Below are 21,162 nucleotides of genomic sequence, written 5' to 3' on the forward strand. Positions count from 1 at the left end.
TTCAGAGGTGAATGTATCAAACCAGTTGCCGTGAAACGTTTTTTGTTGTAGTGCACTCTCCTCAAACAATAGCATGGTATTTTTTCACTGTAATAGCTACTGTAAATTGGACAGTGCAGTTAGATTAACAAGAATGTAAGCTTTCTGCCCATATAAGACATGTCTGTGTCCTGGAAAGTTTGCTGTTACTTACAACAGTCATGGTAATCACATTAGCACACGTTAGCTCAACCGCCCCGTATACGGGACACCGATCCCGTAGAGGTTAAGCTTATATTAAGACAGAGCGAAGTACTACCTAATGCCAGATTACTGTCATTGAATTAACGTAATGCATTTAATTGGAATTTCCTCTTAATCATTTGGTTACATTTGCAAGATTGTCTATCTACAGTGGGGGAAAAAAGTATTTAGTCAGCCACCAATTGTGCAAGTTCTCCCACTTAAAAAGATGAGAGAGGCCTGTAATTTTCATCATAGGTACACGTCAACTATGACAGACAAAATGAGAAAAAGAAATCCAGAAAATCACGTTGTAGGATTTTTAATGAATTTATTTGCAAATTATGGTGGAAAATAAGTATTTGGTCAATAACAAAAGTTTCTCAATACTTTGTTATATACCCTTTGTTGGCAATGACACAGGTCAAACGTTTTCTGTAAGTCAAATATTTTGGCCCATTCCTCCATACAGGTCTCCTCTAGAGCAGTGATGTTTTGGGGCTGTCGCTGGGCAACACGGACTTTCAACTCCCTCCAAAGATTTTCTATGGGGTTGAGATCTGGAGACTGGCTAGGCCACTCCAGGACCTTGAAATGCTTCTTACGAAGCCACTCCTTCGTTGCCCGGGCGGTGTGTTTGGGATCATTGTCATGCTGAAAGACCCAGCCACGTTTCATCTTCAATGCCCTTGCTGATGGAAGGAGGTTTTCACTCAAAATCTCACGATACATGGCCCCATTCATTCTTTCCTTTACACGGATCAGTCGTCCTGGTCCCTTTGCAGAAAAACAGCCCCAAAGCATGATGTTTCCACCCCCATGCTTCACAGTAGGTATGGTGTTCTTTGGATGCAACTCAGCATTCTTTGTCCTCCAAACACGACGAGTTGAGTTTTTACCAAAAAGTTATATTTTGGTTTCATCTGACCATATGACATTCTCCCAATCCTCTTCTGGATCATCCAAATGCACTCTAGCAAACTTCAGACGGGCCTGGACATGTACTGGCTTAAGCAGGGGGACACGTCTGGCACTGCAGGATTTGAGTCCCTGGCGGCGTAGTGTGTTACTGATGGTAGGCTTTGTTACTTTGGTCCCAGCTCTCTGCAGGTCATTCACTAGGTCCCCACGTGTGGTTCTGGGATTTTTGCTCACCGTTCTTGTGATCATTTTGAGATCTTGCGTGGAGCCCCAGATCGAGGGAGATTATCAGTGGTCTTGTATGTCTTCCCTTTCCTAATAATTGCTCCCACAGTTGATTTCTTCAAACCAAGCTGCTTACCTATTGCAGATTCAGTCTTCCCAGCCTGGTGCAGGTCTACAATTTTGTTTCTGGTGTCCTTTGACAGCTTTTTGGTATTGGCCATAGTGGAGTTTGGAGTGTGACTGTTTGAGGTTGTGGACAGGTGTCTTTTATACTGATAACAAGTTCAAACAGGTGCCATTAATACAGGTAACGAGTGGAGGACAGAGGAGCCTCTTAAAGAAGAAGTTACAGGTATGTGAGAGCCAGAAATCTTGCTTTTTTGTAGGTGACCAAATACTTATTTTCCACCATAATTTGCAAATAAATTCATAAAAAATCCTACAATGTGATTTTATGGATTTTATTTTCTCAATTTGTCTGTCATAGATGACGTGTACCTATGATGAAAATTACAGACCTCTCTCATCTTTTTAAGTGGGAGAACTTGCACAATTGGTGGCTGACTGTTGGTTAAGGGCTGTAAGTAAGCATTTCACTGTAATGTCTGCACCTGTTGTATTCGGCGCATGTGGCCAATAAAATTTGATTTGATTTGACTAAATACTTGCAAACGCCATGCTCTACCAACTGAGCTACATCCCTGCCGGCCATTCCCTCCCCTACCCTGGACGACACTGTGCGCCGTCCCATGGGTCTCCCGGTCGCGGCCGTCTACGACAGAGCCTGGATTCGAACCAGGATCTCTAGTGGCACAGCTAGCACTGCGATGCAGTGCCTTAGACCACTGCGCCACTCGGGAGGCAAGTCAGTTAAGAACAATTTCTTATTTACAATGACGGCCTACACTGGCCAAACCCGGACGACGCTGTGCCAATTGTGCGCCGCCCTATGGGACTCCCAATCACGGCCGGTTGTGATACAGCCTGGAATCGAACCAGGGGGTCTGTAGTGATGCCTCAAGCACTGAGATGCAGTGCCTTAGATCGCTGCGCCACTCGGGAGCCAATGCTTTATGACTGTCATAAAACTAACACTGACAAGCCGCTCCAAATGTCTGGCAGATGGAAAGTTTTATAAGAGCAGCAGAGATGGCCGATTTTACGTAATTTTTACTAGACAGGTTCCTTTAGGATCTGCTGCCTGGGGTTCATAGTAAACCTGGGAGATCAGATAATGAACAGTGGAGGGTCAAAAACTCCCACAGACTGAGGAACATTCCTGACAGGGCCAATTTGAGAGCATTGGCCCAGAGAGACCAACCAACCGACCACTCCCCTCACAGCTCACAGTTTGAGGCCAGTATACCTGGGTTCAACTACTATTCAAGGTCTTTCAAATACTTTGAGCATTTGCTTTAGCCTGCCTGGAGTGCAAGATGGGCGTGGTTTGCAGGTTTGCAATTATTCTATTTGATTGTAAGAAGATTGTGGAAGCTGTTTTGTTAGACTTCAGTGTAGCTTTTGATATCATTGATCATAACCTATTGCAAAGAAAAACGTAGGTGTTATGGATTTGCATCCTCTGCCTTATCATGGATTGAGAGTTACCTATCTAATAGAACACAGAGAGTTTTCTTTAATGGAAACCTCTCTAATACAAATTCAGTTGAGTGTGGTGTACCGCAGGGCAGCCGGCTTGGGCCATTATTGTTTTCTGTTTTTACTAATGACCTTCCACTGACCTTGAATAAAGCCTGTGTGTCTATGTATGCTGACGACTCAACAGTATACACATTGGCTACCAAAGTAAAATAAATTACGGATACCCTTAACATAGAGCTCCAGTCAGTTTTAGAATGGACAGTTGTTATGTACATATTGTTGTTTTATTCCTTTTCCTCATTTTATCATTTAACTGTAAGATGTAAATATTGTGTTTTTTATTGTTCCTGGAGGCTGTTGCTTCGTTTTTGGGACAAATCACTCGCTCAATACTAAACCTTATTTAGATCTATTATTGAATAATGTGGTGATTGTGCAAGTTGAGGAGACTAAACTGCTGTCTGTAACCCTAGATAGCAAGCTACTATGGTCAAAACATATAGACTCAATGGATGCGTTCTTGACATCTCAGTCGACCAGTCGACCAGACAGGTCCTACAGGCCCTATTTTTTTCGCACGTGGACTACAACCCAGTTGTGTGGTCATGTGCAGAAAAGAGGGGAATATAGTAAATTGTAGTTGGTCCAGAACAGAGCAGCACTTAGATGTACACGGAGGGCGAATGTCAGTAACATGCATGTCAATCTCCCCTGGCTCAAAGTTGAGGAGAGATTGACTGTATCACTATTGCTCTTTGTGTGAGGTGTTGATGTGTTGAAGGTACTGTCTGTTGAAACAGTTGGCACACAGTTTGGACACTCATCAATACAACCGAAGATTTGCAATCAGAGATCTCTTTACAGTCCCCAGGTCCAGAACAGAGGCTGAGAAACACACAGTATTAAATAGAGCTATGACTACATGGAACTCTCTGCCACACCAGGTAACTCAAGCTAGCAATAAAACCAGATAAAAAACCAGATAAAATAACACTTTATGGCAAAATGGGGACTGTGAAGAGACACAGCCATTTTAATATATTTTGTATTGTAATTTGCACTGTATTATGTATTGTATTATGTAGGTGGGTGGCCTTGCACGAGCCTTGGCTAGTGTGAGCCGGAACGGCTCATTGGGCAGGAGACATCTCCTGTTTCTGAAGCGTGAGGCAGAGGCAGGAGATGATGTATTGTTATGTATATTATGTATTTCATTTGTTGTTTTGTTTTCTGTTTGGACCACTGGAAGAGTAGCCGCTACCTTGGCAGCGGCTAATTGGGGATCCCAATAAAATACTAAATACTATTGATTCCATTGCAACAGGCAAGCTCAAGCCCAGCTAAGGTATTGGACATTATTTTGAACCCAGGTTTGGGGGCCAGGCCTGCTACTCACAGTGCTGTTCAGTATGCTCGGAATGAATCATCTGGGTTAAGTAAGTGTGCTTCTTTGTTGAGCATTTGGCAACAGTTGCACACAGACCAAACATCTTCATGGAGGCGCTTGTGGGGTTGACATTTACCCACTACCGAAACCATGGGCAATACTTGCTCCCTCACCATGGTAAGGGCTTATGGTGATTAGGGTAGTGCTGTGTAATGTTGTACTGTAGTATTTTATTAAGAGGATTTCATGTCAAGTCTTTACGATCAACCTGTGGCATTACAGTAGTGAGCATGTTAAAGCACAAATCATATCATGTCAGACGTACATTTGTAAATGGGTTGCATTAAACAGCCCATCTGTGTTACATACTGTAGACTCACATAATAAAAGTGTGTGTCGCGTACAGAACAGTCATGGTGCTACGGTGGACATTTCCAGTTTTTCCTTTTGAAATATGCGTCTATTAAACCAACTCTTCCATCCCAAATCTGGTCTAGTTTGGTTTCTACAACACAGAATCTATAGCCAGTGTGTCAGTAATCACTCCATACTACATGTTCTGTAAGTGCTTCAGATGTTTGGATAAGCGATTTCCCACCCGCTCTATCCTGTTCTAAAATATATCCGGGAGAGAGAGAGAGTGCAGCAGGGAGAGAGCATGTTTTAATATAAAACTGTCAAAGACGGATAGAATGTCGGAGCTGTTAACGGTCCTGCCAGTGAGTGTGTGAGAGTAATTAATAAACGCGCCAGAATGAGAGTCTTATCTCCAGTAGCGGCCCCAGGGTGCTCCTGCCAACGACCCAGGAGCCCCTGCTCACTCTGGCGCTGAAAGGAGTCACGGAGCAACAATGCATGCATGGCCTGGTTCTCAGGGTGTAACTCAAGACTAGGGTTGCAAAGCTTTTACCAAATTTACCAAAGGTACCGGAACATTCAGTAATTTGGGTAATTAACATATAATCTATGGCAATCTATTGTAATTTTGGTAATTTATACTTGAATAACTTTAAAAATATATATTCATATATAGTATTCATTTTTTATATCTGTGTCCATATTGTCCATGAGTGGTAATACTTATCCTAATGAATGAAAAAAGCAACTAATCAACAATTGCATTATTTAACTCTGCAACTCTTCCAACTATTTACTTTTTTTTCACAACTGCCACCAGTTTGGCGCCAAAACATTAACAACAAAGGCATATTGACATAGTCAAATAAATTAAAGTATAAAAAAATATATATAAAGGATATTTATGCTGAAATCCTTATATTAAACACCAATGGTATTCACTAAATTGATGGTTTATATTTAGGAGAATGTTTTACAGCTTTGTTATTCTATTTTTTATTTTAAAATCATCATATTTTATTATTTTATATATTTTACATGTGATAAGGCCACACAGAGAGCCAGAGATAATTACAGACGCCTGTGATAATATGCAGTAACCAAAAGGGCCACAAGGTGACTTGTGACAAATTACATAAAATCCTTGAAAGTTACAACATTTCTGGTAGTTTACTGGTAAACTTAGCAAGTTCCAAGTAATATACCCTGCCTTTGCAACCCTACTCAAGACTCAATGTATACTGCGGAGGGTGTATCCCTTCCTCTAAAGAGACCAAAATGAAGTCCAAAATTCACTTTATTTATTGCTGTAAATAGTTTTGAGTGGATTCAGTCGATTCAGTTTTGAAGAAGATGTGATCCGATCACATTACTTTTAAGTCTTCCCCTAAGTAGATGCCCCGTGGCACTGAGCAGTAGCCCCTCTGCCAACGAGCCACGAGACGCCAGGGTGTCACTTTAGTCCTGTTATCCCTCCCTGGCAACCCACCTCATACAAAGGGTTTAAGTCCAGAAAGGTGGTCCGCTCACAAACACACGTTTCCAATAAAGAACTAGAGACCTACTGCAAAGCTCAACAGAATAGAGCAGACTCGAGATAATCAGATTGGGAATCTACCAACCCAACCAGCGGTGAAGCAGGGGCAACACAACACAGCAAGCCAGGGCAATTCATCACCAGTCTGCCTGACCAACAGGCGAGGTGTGCCATTCGATCTGCCATGATTTCATTCACCTTCAACTGCGGCCAGGAGAGTGTCACTGATGGAGAGAACTAATGGATTAGAATCCTCTGAAGTCCTGAAGGCCTGAGCGTCAACGCCAAAAGAGGCAAACTGGCTTCCAGGGCTTCCAGGCAGCACTGCATGCAGAGCAAAAGTAACCGACTCAGGCTTCTTAATTCTAATGAGAATGGCTGGAAGTAAATGAACAGAGTTGGTGGAACTTTTGTTATTTATTATCCTCTGCCGGCCTCTGCATGCTTGTCAGGGTTGTGTCATTAACAGTGTTGGTCATCAAACAGAAACTAATGACTCTGGCACTGTTTTTGAAACCCGTCATTGACTGGAGTTGTCTGGACTGAAGTAACAGAGTATACTGAGGCGTGAACTGAAACACTGATATCTGATACACTTCTTGGCAATTTAGCATGTAAAAGAGTGAACAAACTCTGATTACATTAGTTTGTGTGACAAAGTACAGAAAATAAAAGGACAGTTGAGAGAAGAGTTTGTCGAATGCCAGGATAGTTATTAATCCCAGGGGGATTGGCAATAGGATTGGAAGCTGACAGAATGTTTGGTCTTTCCTTCACAAGCCTCATACCATCCAGACACTTCAGGGTAAACATCGGATGGGTGTGGATACCACAGGAATGGCCATTAATGAAAAGGTAATTAGCCAATTTAGGTCAAATGGAATGTGCTCAGACCAGGCAGTTTTACAGAGAGATCTTGATTGAACTGTAGTCTCTGCATACAATTTTGTCTGACTAGGGCTGCGTCCCAAATGTAACCCTATGCCCTATATGGTGTACTACTTTTGACCAGGGCACACAGGGCTCTAGTCAAAAGTAATGCACTATGTAGGAAATATTGTGCCATTTGGGACTGTCTTTGAGGAAGAGGCCACTTAACTCCAGCTGTCTCTTCTCAGATTTATATTGATCAGAATAACATCCCATTCTCACTCTATCTGTCTGACAGATGGTGTTTGTTTGTAGGAATGTTTAAAAAATCTTGAAGTAGGACAGAGGAACTGATGACACATTTCATCAGCCTGCCACAGTACCTGCTCAGGGATACCAGAAGGAGTCACATGACAACTGACAAGCTGCATATTTATTAACCAGCTCCTTCCCTGACGTTCCCTCATGCGTCATGACTCATTCACACTCGCAAGAAAACGCTCCCCAATTCTCATGATAACTGTCCAAAGTATGAGCAAGCAGAGGGTTTTTCGGTGCATAACCCTCTTAAAAAAAGTTGATTGGGTGTTAATGGGGTTTGCATTACTTTCAGATAATTGACAGTTATTTGGAACGAGCTAGAGGGTGGTTTCTTAACTTTCCAGTCACAGACAGAGACAGCTGGAGCTGGTTTCAGCACCTCAGAACTGGTTTGATAGGATGGATTTTACATTCACTGAAGATCAAAGTTTGGCTCCTAAGCCAATATTGATATTCGCTGGCCCCTCCGTCCGCACGCTGTCAACTCTGCCTGAGCTGAGCTGCTGCTCTCGAAAGCTGAACTGAGCTCTGTTTGTTTCGGACGAGGCAATTGGCTCACCAGTTTAGGTCAGTGCAAAGAAGAGTTGGAAGAAAACTGCTGTGAGGGCAAAAAGGGAAAACACAATATTAGATGAGCAAATATATTACCTAAGAGATCCACAGTCCTCAGATCCACAGATCCACATTCAAATATCACAGGTGCTTAACAGGTGAATGGGGTTTATATTGACCTGCAAGTTAACGTGCCAACCAATAAAGTCTAATAAAGAGGAGATAGGTTGGAAAAACCACAAAGTCATGTAAAAACCTATGTATCAAGCATCATAAACGCTTATGTCATGTCAAAATTAGATGAATTTGTCATAAGGTGGTTATACAGGTGTCTGACATGTCACATTACTGATGCATTACTGTATGTAGAGTTTATGATGAATCATCTCAGTTAAGTTTGAACATTTACTCCCATCACACTCATTAACATCGCAGATCTGGCCACCGATTAAGATACAGTTAAATATAAGACTATATAAGGGCAAAATATTTCAGTCAGGGGTTTTAAAATGGACTGTAGCAGCTCCACCATCTATAACTCTATCTGACACAGTCTAGAGAGAATAATAGCTCAGACTGAGACACTAACAGCTGGGGAACAGAAGATACATGAATTATTTTTGGGCAAAGGCCTGGCTGGGCTTGTAGAGATCAGACTGCAGTGCAGAACTTTAACATACTTTCCAATTGGAGGGACTAAACAACTCAAGAACAATATCAAAGTAGGGAGGGAGGGAAAGAGGGAAAAGTGGAAACTCCTCGCAGCTTGAAGGAAAGAGTGAACGACGTACGCAGCGCTGAGCAATCACTGCCCCTTTCTCTCTCTTTCGCTCTCCCTCTTTCTCCCTCTCTCTCTACAAAAAGATAAGCTGTTGTCCGCCCCAAACTTGACTACCTCAGACTACATGCTGTGGAACAGAGGAATCACACACACGCTCAGATCAACTCCGCCGTCCACATGGGAATTCATTATGGGTAATTCTACATGATGTGGCTGACGGGACCAGCTGGAGTCATGCATTGCACACTGACATGCTGTAGGACTGTATTTTACATTTACGTCATTTAGCAGACGCTCTTATCCAGAGCGACTTACAGTTAGTGAATACATATTTTTTTATACTGGCCCCCCGTGGGAATCGAACCCACAACCCTGGCATTGCAAACGCCATGCTCTATCAACTGAGCTACATCCCTGCCGGCCATTCCCTCCCCTACCCTGGACAACGCTGGGCCAATTGTGCGCCGCCCATGAGTCTCCCGGTCGCGGCCGGCTGCGACAGAGCCTGAATTCGAACCAGGATCTCTAGTGGCACAGTTAGCACTGCGATGCAGTACCTTAGACCACTGCGCCACTCAGGATGGGATTGGGCTTTACATTACACTAGCTAGCTACACAGATAACTCCTTTCCGGTGCCTGAAGCCAGGGGCGTATTCATTACGGAAACAGTTTACTGTTTAAGAACCAAACAGAAGCAAACAGAGCAAAATTAGAGTTTCTATTGGACAAATTCAGGTAGGTCCCTCCCAGTTTTGTTCCGTAGTGCTTCCGTTTAATAAATGTTTTGCTACAGAATCGGCGTAATGAATACGCCCCTGATTTCACTCACATTCAAAAACACTGAAAACTGTTGGAAATAGTCCTCTCTAGAAACCAAACATACTGTACGTCACTTTGCGCTAAGCCAGGTCACTCATATTTCTGTATTTCTGTATTTAGGATTTATATATTTTCTAGATCACTATTCCTAATGAGCACATCCAACACAAGCCAGTTTCTGGTAAGTTCCTCCAGCTTTATCTGAAATTGTATAAATTCAAGAAACAATTTTAGAGGTCCTAATAAAATTAATGTTTGTTTAGGTTTTATAACCACCACAATCATTTCATTTCACTTTAAAATGTAAGCTAATATGAGTCAACAAATAAAATAAAGTTGAAAATATTGGATGAATATTACCATGTGTTACCTTTTATATCCTCAATATAAATCCTTTACAATTATTAAAAGAGAAAAATGTACCTAATAAAGAAATGAGCCAGACTGCATAAAGTACAGTTATGATATCTGTATTTAGACACTGAATTTGCCTTTAGAAAGACAATGCTGTTTAAAAACACCACAATAACTCTAAGCCTGCAGGCATAAATACTGTATCTGGTCCAAAACCTGGACAATATTAGCCACAACTACAAGAACACAAAGCACATGCAAATATGGAGCAGATTACCATTGAGTTTTTAATTATAACCGAGACAGTGAGTGGTGCATCTGCAATGCAATGGAACAGAATGTTGTAGTCTTGAACTTCAAGTGCTGTGGAAAGTTGGGGCTTTTAAAATCTTTGACACTTGTACAGAGAGTGAGATAGAATAAACATTACTGAATAGTCATAAGTGCTGCTTTCAAAAGAAATATTCAGTTTGAAGTATGGTTTATATTTTAGATGCAAACATTTTGAGGGTATTTGAGAGAAAAAAAATAGCTTTTATATGGAGAAAATATTTTGCATAGGATTTGCGTGAATTTTGCACAAGAATAAGTTATCTGAATTGCTTTCTAGACAGGTCCCCTTTAGCAGGGTTTGCAGACAAAATAAACAAGACAAGACAGGGTCAGTAGATATCAATGCATGCATGACAAATATACCATACACTTTATGAAATAGTCTGAAATGCACACACAACAAAGAGGTTGGAGTGATTAAAGTCCTCTGTGTAACAACTGAGAAGAGCAAAGAGAAACACAGAGACATAGACCTGCACCTGTTCTAAAAGACCTGCACCCTAAGCCTGCTATCTAGGTAGCAGAGGTCATGGCTGAGTTCACCTAGGCACACACCTACCTCCTTGAAGTGAGGGCTGAATCAGAGCTAGGTAGAAGAATCCATGAAGGAGTGATAGAACCTTTCTGTTAGCCATCTCGCTCCACAATGCACCACCCCTCTCCCTATCGGCTGGTTTTATTCTCCTCAAGCTAATTACCAATAATCAGAGGTCTTCAAGTACAGAAGAAAGAAAAAATATTTTAAAAAACAAGTGGAAAAAAATAGAAAAGATATGGGACACTACGTAATTAAGAGAGGGCAAAGACTTTTGGTTCAATGGATCACTTTGCTTTTTTCCCCTCCCCTATGTCTGGTGTTGCTGTTTTTATTCTGGTCACTCCTGCCAACAGAGCAGGCTCCGCTGCCAGAGAGAGAGAGAGAGAGAGGGAGAGAGAGAGGGAGAGAGAGAGAAGGGGGGAGAGAAAAGAAAGAGAGAGGGAAGGAGAGAGAGAGAGACAGAAGGAGAGACCCCCCTCCTTCCCACACCCCTCATCCAAAAGGAATTGCACTGTCTGCCAGACATTTACATGGATTCAGAGAGGACTTATCTTTTAAAGTACACAGTGAGAGATACAGAGGGAGAGAGAGACAGGGAGAGATACAGAGGGAGAGAGATACAGAGGGAGAGAGATACAGGGAGAGATACAGAGGGAGAGAGATACAGAGGGAGAGAGATACAGGGAGAGATACAGAGGGAGAGAGAGACAGGGAGAGATACAGAGGGAGAGAGAGACAGGGAGAGAGAGTAAGAGAGAGACTGAGGAAGAGAAAGAGAGGGAGTGTAAACCAGTGAACAAATCTTGGGTAATTATCATGACTGTTCCTCTCAGTAAAAGTGTAGATGGTTTTCAGCAGCACAATATGTTGAGGGTTTTTCCCACAGGTTCAGTTTTGTTCTGATTACCCTAAATCCTTTCAGACAGAGGGAACAACTATTAAAGAGTTTAAAATAAAAATAAAGTAGACCTCAATTCAATAACAAACTTGCACCAAATATCAAGGCAGAAACGTAACAGAGACAGCAGGCAGTTTGCAGAGGCTAGAAATAGCAGTGCAGCCTGCCCGGCGGCCCACGTGTGAAGAGCGGTTCTAGCAGGGCAGTGAGAACACTGTCAGCATCACTGAGAGAGAGATGGCTGTCGGAGAATTGCCATCTAACAAACATCAGACTGTTGTTCTGAATAGCCTAACAGCTAGGCCGGCCTGGTCAGCAGGATAAATGTTTATACACACACATACAGTTACATCTCCAACTGTGACCCCCTATGGAGCAATGGAGCTTGAAGCAGCCCATTCCGATTCACAACCTTGACATAGTTTGACAATCTACTGTCCTGAGTTACCCTGCCAGGATAAGGACAGACCTCTGAGCTATTCATCAGCTTGAGAGGCATTCCGATGACGTTTTGACAACAGCTCCTACCTATGGGGTCTCCATGGAAGCAGAGAGACTGCTGGGTAGATATCCCTGGATCTCAGAGAGCATTCTGCTCATGGCCAGAATTCCTCTTTTATGAGAGTTTCCATCAGCATATTGTACAGGCATTAGGTGATATATTATTCACTGAGCTTCCCCCCTTTCTCTTACAGGTAATACCTTCATTGCTGTAATACAATCTCAGAGTATATCCTAGCACTATTGCAAACAGGTTTATTTGAATGGAGTGTGGGGGAGCCCTCTATATCCCATTAAGTACTTAATGGTAAACATTTGCTTCACAGTGCTATGGCTTTAGTGTCACCTGCAATACGAAATGCTTCTGCGGCTATGGAAAAACGTATTTAGCTAGCCAGCTCATAAAGTAAAAGCGGAACCGAACTTCCTATTTGCTTTCCATCCAAAACTTGGGTTGAAATATATCACTTTTCAGTCAGCCATGACTGTCAGGTTGGAGCTCTGCACCATCTCACTGAACCAGTGCTACTATACCATGATGCTGGCTAGCTCAGCACTGCACCAGAGGACCCTAATGTCAATGATTACCCAGATGATTACCTAATAAGAGTCCCATTTCCAGGGTTCACTGTGGGTTAACATATTCTTCCTACAAGGGGGAGAATCTAAATTCTAGAGGATAACCAGAACTCAAATCATCGGTTTCAGATCTGTTGTGTCGGTTGGAGGTATGTGTTGGAGGTAGATCACTGGTAGGTGACTCGTGGGTCACTTCCTCTCCAAACACCTGTGAACAGTTTCACTTCAGAACAGGAAGTGCAGCCCATTACTTTCCAAACATCTCACCGCTGACAAGGCTGTCATTGTCCATCCTTCACTTGTGTCCCGGGACACATATTTGGATTTCGAGGTGAGAAGGGGGGGGGGGTCAAACAGGGTTTCTTTCTCTGGCAGGAGTCGGGGCCAACACTCATTATTCTTTCAGACATAAACTTGACACACAGGCTGTAGCACACATGCAAATAGGGCCTGTTGCCCAAGACAAACAGTATAGTGGCGACATACTGCATTAACATCAACATTCCCTGATGTTGATCCCCTCCAATCAGGCTTGCCTCAGGACTCCTACTGTTTTCCAGTTGCAAAGGGCCTTTGGTCATTCACAAACAAACTGTACAACATTTTAGACTATGGTCCCGTGTGGCTCAGTTTTATAGCATGGCGCTTACAACATCAGGGTTGTGGGTTCGATTCCCATGAGTGGCCAGTACGGTGAAGAAAAAAAAAACATACAAAAATGTATGCACTCGCTACTTTAAGTCGCTCCGGATAAGGGCGTCTGCTAAATTACTAAAATGTACAAATGTAATGTAAATGTCTACCAACGACACTGGTATACACAATATTAAACATTATTTGTACCATACTAAGTTAATAAAAATATCAGCCTCAGTGGATTTCCCATGCTTCCAATTGATTTTTTTCAGAGTTATTTTGGTGCAGAATCATCTTGACTTGTACTGTATAGAGGCTTCACAATAGAGAACACCAGGTCCACGAGTTGGGTCACTGTGACATCTAACAATAGAGAACACCAGGTCCACGAGTTGGGTCACTGTGACATCTAACAATAGAGAACACCAGGTCCACGAGTTGGGTCACTGTGACATCTAACAATAGAGAACACCAGGTCCACGAGTTGGGTCACTGTGACATCTAACAATAGAGAACACCAGGTCCACGAGTTGGGTCACTGTGACATCTAACAATAGAGAACACCAGGTCAACGAGTTGGGTCACTGTGACATCTAACAATAGAGAACACCAGGTCCACGAGTTGGGTCACTGTGACATCTAACAATAGAGAACACCAGGTCCACGAGTTGGGTCACTGTGACATCGAACAATAGAGAACAGAACACCAGGTCAACGAGTTGGGTCACTGTGACATCTAACAATAGAGAACACCAGGTCAACGAGTTGGGTCACTGTGACATCTAACAATAGAGAACACCAGGTCAACGAGTTGGGTCACTGTGACATCTAACAATAGAGAACACCAGGTCAACGAGTTGGGTCACTGTGACATCTAACAATAGAGAACACCAGGTCAACGAGTTGGGTCACTGTGACATCTAACAATAGAGAACACCAGGTCAACGAGTTGGGTCACTGTGACATCTAAAGAAGTGTACAAATCCAGTGGTGTCCTTTCAGGTCAGCCAGCGGGTATAATTAGATAAGACATTTATTTGCTTATAAACAAGTTCTTATCAGCGTAATAACCTTTTTTTTGTTGGAATGGTATTTCTGAAAGCATTTGTAACTAACAGAATAATCATCTGTTTTCTTTGTTGTCTCAATGTACCCGGTAATACTGAATAAATAATATAAAACTGTGTTACAGCAATCCAAACAAAAAACACTTGTACAGTTCCCCTCTCTCTCTCTCTCTCTCTCTCTCTCTCTCTCTCTCTCTCTCTCTCTCTCTCTCTCTCTCTCTCTCTCTCTCTCTCTCTCTCTCTCTCTCTCTCTCTCTCTCTCTCTCTCTCTCTCTCTCTCTCTCTCTCTCTCTCTCTCTCTCTCTCTCTCTCTCTCTCTCTCGCTCTCTCATGGTTACAGTAAATCATTAGTTACCACCCAAAGCATTACTAGGACATCTGACCTCATGCAGTATCCTGAACAACACTATTCTTCCAATGTTTAATTATTTAAGACTAATGGCCTCAGCTGACGAGTCTGCTTGGGAGGCAAAGAATGTGTTCTGGAAGGATGGAGTGTTTTCTCCCCAAATAATTACAGGTCTAATCACTATTTTAGCTGATGTCTGGTGCTCCTCCTTTGGGCTCAGTTGCTTGGTGTTTTTGCCAGAAAGACTGAGGTTATGTAGACCTGAACGTCAATTAAATTGATGATTGACATATTAGTCATCATAGGATTTCGAAAATACAGAGAGATATATGTATTTGATTAGACTATGATTTTCGAAAGGTAATGTAGTGTAGTGTGGCAATGACAATCATATTCAAGGAACAGCAGTGCATTCACATCTTAGCTAACAATATCAGACCTCTTTGCATCATCACACACCAAAAACAATACAGAGAAGTTTAACAGGTAATTCAATCTATAATTTGGCAATTAGCTTAGGCTTAATCAGCTTTATCAGCAAGCATAGCTGACTTTTTAAAATGAATAAATAGTTATTTTATTCAGAGCACTTATGGAAATGAGTGCAAACATAGATTATTTATTTATCTTAACCAGCATTTTCTCCAACATGTCACTGATATTTAGAATTATTATGAATTTTGTTATTTTGGACTTGTATGAAGTATACAAATCAGCCATTAAACAACTGAGTAAAAGATCTTTGAAGAATCTGAAAAAGAGACAAAGCTAGATGTGTTAAAATGCAGGACGATAACCTAGATATTGTGGATTCCTGAATCACCTACATCTTGAGATCATGCTAATGCCATGCATGGTATAAAACTTATCTCTACCAAACACTAGGTCCAAAAACAACAGCTGCTCCATTTGCCCAAGCTCAAAATAATAATAATTTCCTTGGGCTGTCATCTGTTTTCTTTGGCGTTTATTTGTTGGTGTATCTAAAAATATGATTGAGTCATTTCTTTATATGAACATGATAGTTTTGTGAGGGACCCCAAACCATAACGATATGAATGGTTTAAAATACGTATTCAAAGGCTTTGATCTCTCTGTTCAATAGGGTCTGAGTTAACGGGTGCATACATGGTGATGGATTTTCCACATCGACCCCCCTGCACCATTCCACTACCACCCTCCCAACTCGAAGGTACATGTTCTGCCATCTCAGGATGATATGCAGATAAAGTAGGCCTTGATCTAATCTGTGCTTCTGCACCGTAACACTGCACAGCAGATTGGGTGTTAGGTCAGACAGAAGGTGTGTAGCCCCAGATTCGCCACAGTTTTAATGGCTCTGGAGTTTGGACAAACTCGTATTTAAATGTTACAAGCTTGTTCTTATTAGCTAGATGCTGTATCTCCAAAATGAAGGGAGCAACATAGAACAAAGAGTGGAATTGAGGATAAATAGTATTGTGGCATTGTCCTTGTGCTAACACAATGAAAGTTCAGTGGATGATCTATAACGTATAAACCTGAAACACTATACAGTAAAGCAATGTCATTCTGAACATTTAACTCAATCAGAAAATTATAGCATGATTAAAGTTGCACTATGCAGAAATCGCTCCACCATTTCCTGGTTGTTAAAACTCTAATAGTTCGTCTAATTTCAAATTATGTGACAAAATAAGCTAGTATAGTGTAGAGAATCATTGTGCCATCATATATTTTCCATAACCAAAAAATAGTGTTGTTTCAGCTGTTTGAAGCTGGTGTACAAAACCCGAAAGTAAAAGACGCAAAAACAACGGGAAGCATAGAAATAACGCACATAGAACATATCTACCAAGTCTTAGACTAGCTTTCAAGTAGAATGATAGATCTATAATTAACATTTCTATGTGAATTTGGTAGGGCTGTCAAAAAAGTTACATATTGCCACTTTAAGTGTAATTAGTATAATAATGCCTGTATTAGACTAGACATGTCCAAACCAAGCATACAGAGAAAGGTATTACATTTACATTTACATAATTTAGCAGACGCTCTTATCCAGAGCGACTTACAAATTGGATCAAGTCTTTGCTAGAATTGCCTGAGAACCTGCAAACTCTCTGATAGCGCCTGATGTAACTTACAAGATAAGATCATCTAACTAGATGCACACAATATACTGTAGATAAAAGCAATGAAACAATAACAAAAACACTATATATTAAAGGAAAACTCCACCCAAAAATATTTTGTTTTTGTTTCATTAGTCCATTGTTGATATAGACCCAAAATGTTTTGCATGTCAGCAATCAAGTTTTCAAGATCTATAACTTTCAAAATACAGAAATACAACCGGTATGATGCATTTTAGAGACCAACAGAGTTACAGCATAGGTCATGACTGCACCTTAAAATGACCCCAACTCAGTGAAGCATATCTGGCATATCTTCCTGTGTTGGCTTCTAATGTCCATGTTAGCACAATCAGGCTAGCAATGTGAGTAATTAGGCTAACAAATGAGTAATTGCAGTCAAATGTTGACACACGCAAACCTGTGAACAATCAATTACAGATCTAGACCTACACAAGACCTTGAGAGGAATAACAATGTGATATATTATTGTAGATATTACTTATGTTATTTTATACATTTTAATATTGTACTCTAGGAATACAGTTAAAAAAGTTTTTATACATTCAGTGTGAATTAATAAATGTACTGGTCATCACAATAAAATGACTAACACTTCTCAGCCCCAGATGTTATCATAACAACGGACAGACCAGTTAAAAACGTAGTATTATTGTACACAAAAGGTCGAAGTTATAAATGTCTATTTGATGAAGGGTATGTTTAACCCACAAAATATTATGTGAAACAACTGGGCATCATATGGCCTCTGAGGTCGACAGAGAAAGGACCAGAAACCTAAACAATATTATATACATTTCTCAAGTTAAAGTCTATGTACAACCCTTTAATATTCTATCCCAAGCACCAATTTAGTCAAATTATCATGTTTGACATGATCATCAAGTATGTCCTGAGCTATGATTGCTTTAGTGAGGAATTCCTAAGGTCTTGGTCCTACCGAACAATGGAGCTAGTGGTTTTCATTGGCCCCGCCCTAACAGTTATTGATTGAATCTATTTAAAGAAGTTCAGTAATTATCTGACACCTAAGCCAGGTGTTGGTTCCATGAAACACACATTCTGTTTTGTCTGCTTCAGTGTCAGCACATGGTACACCCAGTCTCAATGTAAACAAGCTGGAGACCGTACTACACACCTTCACGGCTGGAAACTAACTAGACCTTCCTGTTGAGAGGGGAAGGGGGGGTTGCACGTTTGATAATTTGATCAGTGACCAATGTGTATTCAATAAAGCCCCCCCCCCCATAATCTCAGTATCCGTTCTCTTATCAGAAACATATTGGCTTTATCAGTAGCATGTAGAGCGAAGAGGCTCAGCTGCCTTGAAGGAGGATCAGGTGCTCCAGACGTTGCAACTTTGCATGCCCTAGTTGCAAGGAGTTTATCTTCATTTGATTAATTGGTGATGACATTGTCCAGACAGACTCAAAACGCATGCATGAGTCTAAATTGACCAACAAAACTGGCAGGATCAGTGTGTCAAGGGCTGAGGTGTATGGAGTGTGGATGTCAGGCGCAGGACACCGAAGTTTAGTCCAACAAAGTTTACTGAGAAAACCACTAGGCAAAAATACAGTAAACGGCCTCAACAACAAAACCGAGGCGAGCAATACGCAACCCATGCGTATAACAAATAAACAAGAAAACAGATACAAAACACGCAGCACTACGGACAGGCGGAAAACAACACACAACCTAACCAAATCAACAAAGGCAACTTATAGAACACGTAATCAGACACAAACGGACACAGGTGTGACAGACAGACAAAAGCAATCACACATAGAAACATACAACGGTGGCAGCTAGTACTCCGGGGACGACGAACGCCGAAGCCTGCCCGAACTAGGAGGAGGAGCAGCCTCGGCAGAATCCGTAACAGTACCCCCCCCTTGACGCGCGGCTCCAGCCGTGCGCCGACCCCGGCCTCGGGGACGGCCAGGAGGACGCGGACCCGGGCGCGTGGGATGCCCACGGTGGAACTCCGTCAGGAGGGATGGATCTAGGATGTCCCTCCTAGGCACCCAGCACCGTTCCTCCGGACCGTACCCCTCCCACTCCACGAGATACTGGAGACCACCCATCCGGCGCCTCGAGTCCAAGATGGTCCGGACCCTGTACGCCGGGACCCCCTCGATGTCCAAAGGGGGCGGAGGGGTCTCTCCTATCTCATGTTCTTGGAGTGGGCCAGCTACCACCGGCCTGAGAAGAGACACATGGAACGAGGGGTTAATATTCTTGTACTCAATAGGCAGTTGTAACCTGTAACACACCTCGTTCAATCTTCTCAGGACTTTAAAGGGCCCCACAAACCGCCGACCCAGCTTCCGGCAGGGCAGGCGGAGGGGCAGGTTTCGAGTCGAGAGCCAGACTCAATCTCCCGGTGCATATACCGGTCCCTCACTGCGGTGGCGATCGGCGCTCGCCTTTTGTTGACGGATGGCCCGCTGCAGATGGACATGGGCAGCGTCCCACGTCTCCTCCGAGCGCCGAATCCACTCATCCACCGCAGGGGCCTCGATCTGGCTCTCGTGCCATGGTGCCAGGACCGGCTGATAACCTAAAACACACTGGAAAGGGGTTAAATTGGTGGAGGAGTGGCGGAGAGAGTTCTGGGCCATCTCTGCCCAGGGGATATACCTAGACCACTCCTCCGGCCGGTCCTGGCAATAGGACCTCAGAAACCTACCCACATCCTGGTTGACTCGTTCAACCTGCCCATTGCTTTCTGGGTGGTACCCCGAGGTAAGGCTCACCGAGACCCCCAAGCGTTCCATGAACGCCCCCCAGACTCTGGAGGTGAACTGGGGACCTCGGTCAGACACAATATCCTCGGGGACCCCATATTGCCGGAACACGTGGGTAAATAGGGCCTCAGCGGTCTGTAGGGCAGTAGGGAGACCCGGCATTGGGAGGAGACGACAGGCCTTGGAAAACCGATCCACAACGACCAAAATGGTGGTATTCCCCTGGGAGGGGGGTAAGTCGGTCACAAAATCCACCGAGAGGTGGGACCATGGTCGTTGTGGAACGGGCAGGGGATGTAACTTTCCCCTGGGCAAATGTCTAGGCGCCTTACACTGGGCGCACACCGAGCAGGAGGAGACATAAACCCTCACATCCCTAGCTAACGTTATTTCACACTAAGGCAGTGCACTGTCCGGCCAATACCTGGATGTCCAGAGGAGGGTGATGTATGAGCCCAATAAATAAGGCGATCACGAACCTCGAGCGGAACGTACGTCCGCCCCACCGGACACTCGGGGGGAGTAGGGTCGGTACGCAGTGCCCGCTCGATCTCCGCATCGACCTCCCACACCACCGGAGCCACCAGACAAGACTCTGGCAGTATGGGAGTAGGCTCAATGGACCTCTCCTCTGTGTCATACCGCTGGGACAGGGCGTCTGCCTTACCGTTCTGGGACCCTGGGATGTATGTGATCTTAAAAACAAACCGGGTCAGGAACATGTTCCACCTAGCCTGACGAGGGTTCAATCTCCTAGCTGCCCGGATGTACTCCATCAGTCAGAATGAGGAAAGGGTGTTGAGCCCCCTCAAGCCAATGCCTCCACACCTTTAGGGCCTGGACTACAGCTAACAGCTCCCTGTCCCCAACGTCATAATTACGCTCCGCCGAGCTGCGCTTCTTAGAGTAGAACGCACAGGGGCGGAGCTTAGGTGGCGTGCCGGACCGTTGCGACAGGACTGCCCCAATGCCGGCCTCGGACGCGTCTACCTCTACTTGGAATGGTAAAGAGGGATCCGGATGCGCCAGCACCGGGGCCGAGGTGAACAGGTTCTTCAGTTTGACAAATGCCCTGTCCGCCTCAGCTGACCACTGCAAACGAACCGGACCCCCCTTTAGCAGGGACGTAATGGGAGCTGCAACCTGTCCAAAGCCCCGGATAAACCTCCGGTAGTAATTAGCAAAACCCAAGAACTGCTGCACCTCTTTTACAGTGGTTGGAGTTTGCCAATTACGCACGGCCGACACACGGTCTACCTCTATCTCCACACCAGACACGGACAACCGATAACCCAAAAAGGAGACGGACTCCTGGAAGAACAGGCATTTCTCTGCCTTGACATACAAGTCATGCTCCAACAGTCTTCTCAACACTCGGCGCACCAGGGCTACATGCTCGGCTCGTGTAGAAGAGTACACTAGGATGT

General features: G+C 43.4%; 1 protein-coding gene across 1 annotated transcript in view; it reads right to left on the bottom strand.

Moving 5' to 3' along the window:
• LOC311106107 (uncharacterized protein) overlaps positions 1-11,061 on the bottom strand; it is an 82,270-nt gene extending 71,209 nt beyond the window's left edge. Inside the window, exon 1 of the mRNA XM_084148422.1 lies at positions 10,842-11,061. Within this exon, the coding sequence (XP_084004548.1) occupies positions 10,842-10,917 (76 nt within the window). The 5' untranslated portion in view covers positions 10,918-11,061. The remainder of the gene's footprint in view (positions 1-10,841) is intronic.
• Between the last annotated feature and the right edge of the window lie 10,101 nt (positions 11,062-21,162).

Source organism: Coregonus lavaretus, assembly GCF_964263955.1.
Source record: "Coregonus lavaretus genome assembly, chromosome: 30".
Lineage (NCBI taxonomy): Eukaryota > Metazoa > Chordata > Actinopteri > Salmoniformes > Salmonidae > Coregonus > Coregonus lavaretus.